This window comes from Macaca nemestrina, chromosome 3 (assembly GCF_043159975.1).
Source record: "Macaca nemestrina isolate mMacNem1 chromosome 3, mMacNem.hap1, whole genome shotgun sequence".
Classification (NCBI taxonomy): domain Eukaryota; kingdom Metazoa; phylum Chordata; class Mammalia; order Primates; family Cercopithecidae; genus Macaca; species Macaca nemestrina.
The window spans coordinates 68,276,972-68,288,832 of record NC_092127.1 but is presented as its reverse complement, the minus strand read 5'-3'; the positions used below and the strand labels follow the sequence as shown (position 1 = coordinate 68,288,832).

Below are 11,861 nucleotides of genomic sequence, written 5' to 3'. Positions count from 1 at the left end.
CTGATGGCCAGTGATGATGGGCATTTTTTCATGTGTCTGTTGGCTGTATGAATGTCTTCTTTTGAGAAGTGTCTGTTCATATCCTTTGCCCACTTTTCGATGGGGTTGTTTGTTTTTTTTCTTGTAAATTTGTTTGAGTTCTTTGTAGGTTCTGGATATTAGCCCTTTGTCAGATGAGTAGATTGCAAAAATTTTCTCCCATTCTGTAGGTTGCCTGTTCACTCTCATGGTAGTTTATTTTGCTGTGCAGAAGCTCTTTATTTTATTTAGATCCCATTTGTCAATTTTGGCTTTTGTTGCCGTTGCTTTTGGTGTTTTAGACATGAAGTCCTTACCCATGTGAACTGCTTTTTTACTCTACTAATAGCAAAAACTTTTTAAACATTGTATTTAAAGAGCATGCTAGTCTTACAGATAATTGAATTAAATGGCTTCAGGTTAAACTTTAGGGCAGTAAAGCAGAAAATCATCATAAGCCTACTTTGGCAAGCTGAGAATGTAAAAATAACTCTTTATGGAGTGATAAATAAAGGAATTTTATTTTTATAGACTATATGGGCGTGGGGTAGACCAGGTTAAGCATTAGGGGTAACTTTCTGAATGTGTAGTTTTCACCTTTTATTAGCAAGACTTCACCTGCCACACATGGCAATAAACATTCCTTGAAAATATAGATCATATGAGAATGTAAGATCATTTATTTGGTTACTCCTCTACTGGCAGTCACTCAGAATTTTTCCTATTGTTGAATTATTGTTCCTTTTTTTTTTTTTTTTTTTTTTTTTTTGAGACCGAGTCTGGCTCTGTCGCCCAGGCTGGAGTGCAGTGGCGCGATCTTGGCTCACTGCAAGCTCCGCCTCCCGGGTTCACACCATTCTCCTGCCTCAGCCTCCTGAGTAGCTGGGACTACAGGAGCCTGCCACCGCGCCCGGCTAATTTTTTGTATTTTTAGTAGAGACGGGGTTTCACCGTGGTCTCGATCTCCTGGCCTTGTGATCCGCCCGCCTCGGCTTCCCAAAGTGCTGGGATTACAGGCGTGAGCCACCGCGCCCGGCGAATTATTGTTTCTATTATGAAAAACAGAACACATAGTTTTCAACAATTTATTCAACACATTTAGAGGACTTTTGATAATGCATTCTTTGAAAACTTCCCGATTGCTAAAAGATAAGAAAGAACATAATGATAAAGTGGCCAATCATAAAGGAAGATCTGAGAATCCTATGTGTACATGTACCTGATAACATAGACTTAACACACCAGCAAAAGCTGGCATCTTTAAAAGGAGAAATAAGCCAATATAAGGCATAGTGGAAGACTCTAACACACCTCTCTCAGTCACTGACAATCCAGGCAAACATGGGACCACAGGTGCAGGAGTGCTGAGTGATGTGGATCTATGTGCCACCTGTCTGTGCACTTTATCTGTGCGCTCCTGATCTGTGTGATTCTGGATATACTATTTCCATTTTATTATGAATTAATTATTTCTGAGACTGCCCATGCTTAACACTTGTTGGGTAAGACAGCACCCAACACATGGTAAGAAATCTTGGCCACATAGTCACTGAATACTTATATATACACGCATATGACTGTATATATGTATGTATATACACACACACACACATACTATATATATATATATATATATTCATAGTATCAGATACAAGTAGTATAATGTCATAGAGGACCAATATGATCTTCTGTGGAATATCCAGACACTTCATGTCCCTTTGGTCTATCCTGTAAAGGAACAGACAGATAAACATAATTTTTGTTAAGACAATAGAAAATACATTGTTGTTTATTCCATGTGGATGTAGAAGATTCCTGCTTATTCTCCTTCCTAACAGACATTGAAAACAAAGCATTGGCCTGATGAATAGCTACATATAGTGTGCTAGACGCTGTGGTAATCTGCTCCCGTAAAGATACCACATTCAGCACAGCACAGCACTTGGGGCTACTACTTGTTTGTGGCAGTCTACGTCATGTATTACAATCCATTTAAGTTTTGCAGGAATCTATCATATTAGTGAATCAAATGAAGATATGATGGGCATATATGCACTATCATTTAAATCTCAGAATCTATCATATTAGTGAAACAAATGAAGATATGATGGGTATATATGCAGTATCATTTAAATCTCTGAGTGCAGCACCAATCTCTCTTGTTCACCTGTGGCCAAAATATTATTTTTAATTTACTCTCTTGAGTGGTGGTGGTGGGTAGGGCAATTTTAAAAGCCTCCACTAGGCTTTTCCTACTATAGATACTCTTCTTCTTCGGGTCAAGGAATCAGTATGAAGAGCTGGCATTTTTACATTGCGAAATGGAATTCCTTCATGAAATGTACTTTAAAAAATCAAACTATAACTTGTATACAATAAATTCATCCTTTTAATGAATGCAATTTAATCAATTGGACAAATGTTTAAACCCAAGTAACCATTACTAAAATTAAGAGATAACACATTTCTGTCATCCAAAAAAGTCACTCTCTTGCATTCAATTGGCTAAACTTAACTACTAGCCCATGGCAACCCCTCCCCGTTTTTCATTCCTGCAGCTTTGTCTTCTCTGGAATTTCATGTAAATGGAATCATAGAGCATATAGTTTTTTTTGGCTGGCTTCTTTCACTCAGCAGAATACTTTTGAGGTTGATCCTTGTTGTCCCATGTATCAACAATTAATTCTTTTTTGTTGGTAAGTCATATTCAATTGGATTGCTTTTCCACAATTTGTTTATCCATTCACCAGCTGATAGACATTCGGATTGTTTCCAGTTTTTAGTGATTATGAATTAAGCTGCTATGAATATTCATATGTTTTAATTCCTCTTGAGAAAATATCCAGGAATTGATTTTTTTTTTTTTTTTTAGACAGAGTCTCGCTCTGTTGCCAGGCTGGAGTGCAGTGGCGCGGTCTTGGCTCACTGCAATCTCTGCCTCGCAAGTTCAAGTGATTCTCTTGCCTCAGCTCCAGAGTAGCTGGGACTACAGGTGCCCACCACTACGCCTGGCTAATTTTTATATTTTTAGTAGAGACAGGGTTTCACCATGTTGGCCAGGATGGTCTTGATCTCCTGACCTTGTGATCTACCCACCTCGGCCTCTCAAAGTGCTGGGATTAGAGACGTGAGCCACCGTGCCCGGCCAGGAATGGAATTTCTGGGTTGTAGAACAACTGTTCAATTTATTAGCCAATTGTTTCCCAAATAACTGTGTCATTTTATATTCCCACCAGCCATGGGAATTCCAGTTGCTCAACGTCCTTGCCAACACTTTTTAACTTCAATTATTCTAGGGAGTCTGTAGCGCCATCTTACTGTTGTTTTGTTTTGCCATTTGTAGTGACTATTGATGTTGAGCAGCTTTTCATATGCTTATTGATTTGTGTTTCTTTTTAGGTAAAATGTTTGTTCAAATAATTTACCAATTTTATTACTGAGTTGTGAGAATTCTTTATAAATAATGGATATGTGGTCTTTACCAGATGTGTTTTGCACATATTTTCTTATAATCTGTGGCTTGTCCTTTCATTTTTATAGCATTACCTTTCAAATAGCAGAAGCTATTCATTTTGACAAAGTTAATTTTATCAATTTCCTTTTATGCTTCCTGCTTTTAGTGCCTTATGAAATCTTTGCCTAATTTAGGGTACCAGGATTTTCTTCTATTTTATTCTAGAGGTTTTGCAGATTTAGCTCTTTTGTTTAAGTATACGGTGCATTATGAGTTAATTTTTGTATGTAGTATAAGAATCAAAGTCCTATTTTTGGTCCTTGAATATCCAATTGTTCCAGAACCTTTTGTTTTAAGGTTGTCATTCCCCCCATTGAATTATGCTGCTACCTCAGCCAAAACAAGTTGATTATATATTTGTGCCTTTTCTTCTGGTATCTTTATTATTTTGCATTTAGCTAAGTATCTATCCTTAAGCCAATGACACATTTTCTTGTTATTTTGATTTATTGTAAGCCTTCAAGTAACATAGCATAGGGCCTGAAACTGGGTTTCTCTTTTTAAAATGATCTTGGAACTAGCAATTAATCTTTAATCAAACTAGTATGTATAACACTGGTGTTCTGAACCATACCAAACTATGGCAAAAAAAAGGACATATCCTTCATAGTATAATCAAAAGGGACATGAACTATGAATATTCCTCAGAAGGTCATATCTATTTATAGAGTGGAGAAAAGATACTGATCTCTTTTTGGCACAGTGATCCATAATGAAATAAAAGGCTTAGAGGTCTGAGCAGTGAAACGTATTTTTTACTGCTTTCACAAATGTTTTACCTAAATGCTAATAGATGAAAAGCTAGTTTTCCGTACCACTCCCAACCCTACCTCCTGGATCCAACAAAACCTTTTCAATTTTCACTCCAAGCACCAGGTAAAGGAAAACCAGATGGATAAAATGAGTGACAGGCAGTCTGTGGCAGAGACAAAAGGCGAAAAAGGCAGATGGCTGAGTAGAAGACAAAGGAAATAAAGACTCAAGGGACTGTGAAGTCAGAGAAAAGAGAACAAAAGGCAGTAGTCAGGTTCGTTTTGTAAATCCAGGGTGAACTCTCTATGGACTCACAGGCTGTGTTATATCAGTGTCTGAACTCAACGTCCAGATGAGACTCACAGCTTCTTTGGCTAATAGTAGGACATTTTCAGGAACAGATTGGACCACATTTACCTTTTGAAGCTTCATAACAGAGCAAAGGGATTATATGTTTAAACGACAAAAAAGGTGTGCTATTACTGCTACTGTTTCTAAAACAGCTTTAATGCAATGTGAGCAAATTTTTTTTTTTAAAGGCTTTCATAAGATGTCTGGAAATTTTACAGTAAATATTTATGTTATTACCTTATATCTAAATATTTAGGAATTATAAGAAACTTCTAACCTTAATAATTACATGGTCAATAACAGTGCAGATTTATCTGTTTTTCATTAAGTCATATTTAGACCATGTATACACCAAATGTAGAAAGAATTATATGAATACTTACCAACTGAGTAAGGATAACCAAAATCAGTGAATCCAATTCATTTTTAATGGTTTAATGTTTAATGATAATCATTGTTTTGCCATAGGGTAACTAGATATGACAGGCAGTTTATATAAATAACTCATAGTCCACTTCAGTAGAAACTAAATAATCAGTCTCTCTCTTTTCTCTTTGTGAATTTTGCAGTGTCATATTGACATTTTTTCATAATACTGTACATTGTTTCATCTTTGTCTTTTTCATGCATGCTTCACTGACACATATAAAATTAAATGTCTGTATCTTGAAGATCCCAACAGTTAGTTCCTTTGTTACCAAATCTTAAAGCTTTTACCTGTAAAATGTCCTATAAGCTCTTAAGCTTCTCTTCCTATTACCTAGCTGGGAGAATAAGTGCTGGAAAACTGGAAATGGAATAAACACTTTGGCTGTGAGGTTGATGCTGGACTTTGGGAATCTTAGCTGTTGAAAGCAAAATGACAGGGTGCTGTGATGGTGGCCTCTGTATCCATGACATTTGGGAACCAGAGAGAAGATTGAAGAGACAAGGATTGCACTTAAGGGAGGTTGGGGTAAGGAATATGGGTGGGGGACTCTATTGTTCTTCTTGACCCAGTTCTTGAGGGTCAGCCTTGGGCACAGTAGAATTTCATGGGCTTGGAGTTGATTCACACCCTCATCTACTAACTACACAGAAAATTCCTTTTATATAAGAAATCCCATCAGTGAAAATAAGGGGCTTAAAAAGATAACCATATGAGATAGTTTTGTCTAAATATATCACAGAAATGAGGCTCCCCAAACTTTCTTCTTTTGATTAGAGAAACCAGTTACAACACAGGCATGAGGGGAAAGTTGGGCAGGGGTCGGGGAGAGTCTCAGAAAGGAAAAGAGAACATAAAGGGGAGATGTGAGACATAGGGAGCTTATGCATCAGAGCTTGAGGCTGTTTAGAGTACAAAGGGCTTGTCTGCTCATGTCTCATTTTGTTCTGGCAGCAACTCCGTGAAGTGGAGCGGGTATCATCTCCAGTTTACAGAGGAAAACATGAAGGCTTAAAAAGGCGATGTGACTTGCCAGTCATACAGCAAGGCAGCAAGGTAACTGGCAGAACCATACAAAGCTCCAGTACAGGCATCTTCCTCTAAGTCTCATTCATCCGTCACTTGGCTGCTTCTCCCTCTGCTTTAATTTTATGATTGTGGCACAGACCTCATGTGAAAGAGACTGTATTACCTAATTTCAACAGTGCAATAAAAATCACATTACAGCACTGAACTATTAACTTAATTTTCAAAGGAAGAAGACATTATTTTAAGTGATTTTCTTATTCAGTCTAGCAATACATAGTCACATTACGGTGGGAGAAAAACTGCGTGGGAGAAAAACTGTTAGCTAAGAACACTGATTTCTGTACGAGATTTTTAAAAATCTACTGAAATAATATTAAAAGTATGGTTCACACATTTTTCAAAAAAGATTTTTTGAGATGGGGAGTCTCGCTCTTTTGCCCAGGTTGGAGCGCAGTGGCACAATCTCGGCTCACTGCAAGCCCCGCCTTCCAGGTTCACTCCATTCTCCCACCTCAGCCTCCCGAGTAGCTGGGAATACAGGCGCCCGCCACCACGCCCGGCTAATTTTTTGTATTTTTAGTAGAGACGAGGTTTCACCGTGTTAGCCAGGATGGTTTTGATCTCCTGACCTTGTGATCCATCAGCCTCGGTCTCCCAAAGTGCTGGGATTACAAGTGTGAGACACCACACCTGGCCTTCCATGTCACTTTTTTAAGGCTAGTCAAGTGAAGCAGTGGAAGTGAGAAGGAACACAGAAATCTGTTGAGTGGTTGTGATCAATTGGTTGTAAACATCATTGCACTTGGACCAACCTCGTGTCATTTTTTAACGGAAACGTGATTTGTTCTCTTCTTGTCATCATCTTAAGAATAAAAAAAGTATTTGACCTTTGCTCAAAATAATTTTCTCTTTGGGCTACAATCTGAAGGGCATTAATTATGAAGATATTGTTATAATTAATGCCCACTGTCTAAAGTAGAATTCTCAGCCAGTTCAGACCTAAAGAGAGCAAGATGTCGTTTGAGCTTTTTTATCTCCTTGTCTGCTCACACAATTTGACTTCAATGTTGCCATCACTGAACGTTTCTCCTTTGGTTTCCTCCACTGGATTCTCTCTGAGGGAAAACTTTGCTTTCTTCTGCATCATGGTAATTCCTGAATTTCCATGCCTTTGTGCTGGAGAGAAGGTTTTGTTTACTATGCAATAACAAACTGCAGACAAAACATTTTTTTTGAAGTTTTCATTCATAAATGCATAGACAATGGGATTACAGATGGAGTTGGAAAATCCAATAATTTGCACGATAGCAAAAATCATCTTGATTGTGACATCATCATATTCCTTTTCAAAATTACCTGAAATAAAGTAATATTTTAGAATGTATATTTATTTTAAGGAGCATAAAATAAAACTTTTGTTTGTCGTCTGTCAAAGACTTACACTTGTACAAGTATCTAAAGGTGTGAAAAATTCTCAAGATCGTTTTGGGAGAGGCATCTGATATCTGAATAAAAATAACCTTTGTGATGAGTCTTCACTTAGAGAATCTAGGCTTACAAGCATAGCCTGGTGTCCAGCAAATAGTAGGGGGCTTATAGCAATGCAGCTTGATAACTCCAAGCTTCATGTAAACTGGAAGCAGCAGTAACCCTTCAAATGTTCACTTGCCTTACAGAAACAAAATCATACTGAGAACCATGATAAGTCCTGGGTTATCAGAGAGAATATACTGCAGGTCTAACTATTCAAGTCGGGTTCTAAATGGGAAATGCTCATAGGATGTCACTCCTTTCCCAACGTTTAAATAGCCTAGGGAGAACAGAAGGAGTAACACGGGAGAGGAATCTCAAAGCTTTTGTCTTCTGTAATTATTAAAGATTTAGTCATAGTCATACATAATGACCTACCACATAATGACCTTGTGATCTTGAAGACATGAAAGAAACATGAAATGTTAGGTTTTTGATTATCCAAGTGAACAGCGGCACATTTCAAAGATTCATTGTCTATTCTCACAGGAAATGAATGAGAATGTCTATCAAATGAGAATGACAAGCACTCACTGTATTCAATCATCATATGGACAACATGGAATGGTGCCCAGCACACAGCAAAGAGAGCCACCACTGTCACCATCATAATGACAGCTCGTTTCTTCTTCCTAAACCCACAAGCAAACATTGTATTAGTTAACTTCTCATTGGCAAATGTGCCAGCTTCATTGCAAAGCTATTAAAGTCTGAGCCTAGTTCACTCAAATATAATTTTTAAATTAAGTTTATGATAGGTTATTTGTGAGCTGATTATCCTCTTTTCCTGCTGATATTACCCTCATCTTAATATTTTCCACATCATAAGTGTTCTTTGAATGTCTGCTCATTACGGATCTGGCACTCTGCCAGATGCATGAAATGGATGATGTTATTAATTTTCTCAATAAGTCATTTGATAGATGCAGAAATCGAGACACACAGAAGGTTAATTAATTTGCGAAGTTGGATAACTAGTAAAGACTGTATCTTGGATGTGAATTTAGGAAGTCCAACTTCTGTTACTTCAATATAAAGCTTTCGCTCACTTTCTATTAAAGAGCATTCATGCCTGTGGCAGTAAAATATCAATATTTATAAAATATGGGCCAGGTGCAGTAACTCATGCTTGTAATCCCAGCTCTTTGGGTGGACAAGACAGGTGAATTGTGTGAGTCCAGGAGATCAACACCAGCCTAGGCAACATGGCAAAACCCCATCTCTACCAAAAAAAAAATATATGAAATATGGGAAGTTCCAGGGATACAATTAAAATGAATATCTATATGATATATCTTGTTTTTTTTTTTTTTTTTTAGACAGGTTCTTACTCTTTTGCCCAGGCTGTAGAGGAGTGGTGCAATCATGGCTCACTGAAACCTCAACCTGGGCTCAAGTGATCCTCCCACCTCAGCCTTCCATGTAGCTGGGACCACAGGTGCATGCCACTACACCCAGCTAACTTTTAAATTTTTTGTAGAGACGGGGTCTCACTTTGTGGCCCAGGCTAGTCTCAAACTCCTGGGCTCAAGCAGTCCTCCAACCTCAGCCTCCTAAAGTGCTGGGATTCCAGGTGTAAGCCACCACACCCGGCCTGATGCATCTTAACAATATGATTAACCAGGGCTTCAAACTAATTTTCTCCGTGACTTCTGTAAAGAGGATTTACATATTCAAGAGCTCTACACATATGCATGGTGCTTTAAGTTTATAAAAACTCATACTCATTATCTTTTATTGTGATTATTATTTTTTTTTTTTTTGAGATGGAGTCTTGCTCTGTCACCCAGACTAGAGTGCAGTGGTGTGATCTCGGCTCACTGCAACCTCTGTCTATCAGGTTCAAGCAATTCTCCTGCCTCAGCCTCCCAAGTAGCTGGGATTACAGGCACCCACTACCACGTCCAGCTAATTTTTGTATTTTTAGTAGAGACTGAGTTTCACCATGTTGGCCAGGCTGGTCTCGAACTCCTGACCTCAAGTGATCCACCCACCTTGGTCCCCCCAAATTGCTGGGATTACAGGCATGAGCCACTGTGCCTGATCCATTATCTCTTATTTCAACACGGTAGCTTTTTCTTTCAAGGAAGTGGGAGGAACCAACTTAACGATAGGTCCCAAGGTGCTGAACAGCCTAGGGGCCCCTGTACATTGAGAAGGGCTTTTTAATTCTAACTGAGCACTAGAGCACACTTGGAGAGATGATAAAATCCCACCAAATCACCAGACTCTTCCATTTAAGGCTTTTTTGCTTTGTTTCTGATAGTCATTCAGTGTAGATTATTAAAAAATGATATGGACTACAAGTATCACAGCAGTAAGTCGTGTTTTAAAATTTCTATTAATGAATAAATTCAGAAAGCAAAGCCCTTAGGTAAAAATAAATAAATAATAATAATTTAAAATAAATAGCATGCTTCGGTTTCCAAAGGATTTTCATACAGATCAATCTCTTGTCTTTTAGCATCATCTTTGGGTGGGATTAAGTAAGGATGGATGTTATTATGCTCCTTGTACATATGAGGGAAGCAGAGCCTTGGGAGTGAGACTGATGTCTATCTTGTGGCTGGTGAGTAATAGAGAGAGTACCCATAGGACCACAGGGTTCTGACACCAGCCCACTGTCTTCCTACCACATCATATATGTTCTAAATTCCAAGTCAGTTTCTACCTATAGCTGTAACTTCCCAGTTGATTTGTGAGCTGGTAATCTTGTTGTTTCTTTCCGCCCCATGTAAAACTTCAAGAGTTTAAAGTCAGTCCATGCCTCAAATTTGAATTACAAAGGTTGCTTAGACTAAATTACCTAGCGGTTCTGAGAGCCCTGGCAACCATCCCTTCCAGCACAATTAATTAAAGATATTTTAAAGAGGTGAATATTTCATTAAACAGACCTGGCTATTTTGGACATTTCTTTTCCATGAATAGTTTGCAGCAATGAACCATCCCCAACTCTTTTCTTTATCCAAAGTTCATAACCAATTTTACTGTACAGAATAAGCATCACCATAAGAGGCAGGAGGAAGAGGATGACAAGGATGAAGGTGGTGTAGATCTTCTGGTGCACAGGGCTGGTCCACTCTTCTAAGCAGCAAATGTGTTCCTTTTCATATAGGAAGTCATATTTGATCTTTATAATAAGAAAAATTCATTAAAAGAACCAGTAGTCAGCATTAAAAGAACAGAAATCAGCCAAGTATTATTGCAACACATTTTTTAAGTTCTTTCAAATTTGTCCCCAGCATGTATTTCAAATGAGATACATTTTTCATTGTTCTTTTGTTGTGAAGCATAGTTTTTCCACTTCACTGCTTAAGTTCTTAAGAGTTTTATACCATCTTTTATATTCTAAATGGAATTCAGGTCCATAGCCTGTTTACTTTCATTTATTATCTTTGTCAACTTCTATTTCCACTAGTCACAAGTTTTCAGTTGACTGAAACAGCACTACATTTGCCAAAGTATATATCGAAAAATATTTTGCAATATTTGCAATATAAAATACATGCTAGGTAGTTTAATATTAAATTATTTTGCTTCTTCAATTGTTGAGATAGATTTTTGAAAGGCATGAGACATCCTTCAGTTGAGAGGTACTGAAAGCCGTAATTTGTTACTGCTACTTCATATATTGCAATGATCAGATTGCTTGGAAAGATATTAAAGAGGCAACTGGCAGCTTTTATTCTGAGATGAATGAGAAATTGGAATTCAAACTATTGCAAATATACAAATATTCAGATTGTACCTGCTGGTTTATTCATACTATTTCTGGCAGACTCATAAGCTCAAAACTATTATTAATAACATTTATAAATAATAGAGAGTGCTTTAAGGGCTAGTTTAAGAACAAACTAAATATTTAAAGCATATTCAAAAGTTACTTTTTTGGGTAATAGGAATAAAAATGACAGATTTATCAAAACTATTGTCATTTTAGTCACTGTGGAGCTGAATACTTGGGTCTCAGATATATTTCTGCCTACATTCCCAGCAAATTTTATCACCAGTCTTCAACGTGAATTGAATGGGGAAAAGCAACTTTTTGGTTACTCATCAAAGGTAAGAAAATTCAAGTTCTGACCTAGAAATGCAACTAGGAATAACACTCACTGAAAAATAATCTCAAGATTCAAACTCTCTGAAAATAAGATGTTAAAATGAAATTCATTCTGACTCTATGGAAGCAAAGCCTGCAAAGGCCAATGACCGGGGGGCATGAACTGACACATCTAAGAG

General features: G+C 37.5%; 1 protein-coding gene across 1 annotated transcript in view; it reads right to left on the bottom strand.

Moving 5' to 3' along the window:
• Positions 1-5,029: 5,029 nt before the first annotated feature.
• LOC105486156 (pyroglutamylated RFamide peptide receptor) overlaps positions 5,030-11,861 on the bottom strand; it is a 55,715-nt gene continuing 48,883 nt past the window's right edge. Inside the window, exons 4-6 of the mRNA XM_011748873.3 lie at positions 10,517-10,752; positions 8,157-8,254; positions 5,030-7,448 (exon numbers count right to left, since the gene is read on the bottom strand). Coding sequence (XP_011747175.2) covers positions 7,123-7,448; positions 8,157-8,254; positions 10,517-10,752 — 660 coding nt within the window. The 3' untranslated portion in view covers positions 5,030-7,122. The remainder of the gene's footprint in view (positions 7,449-8,156; positions 8,255-10,516; positions 10,753-11,861) is intronic.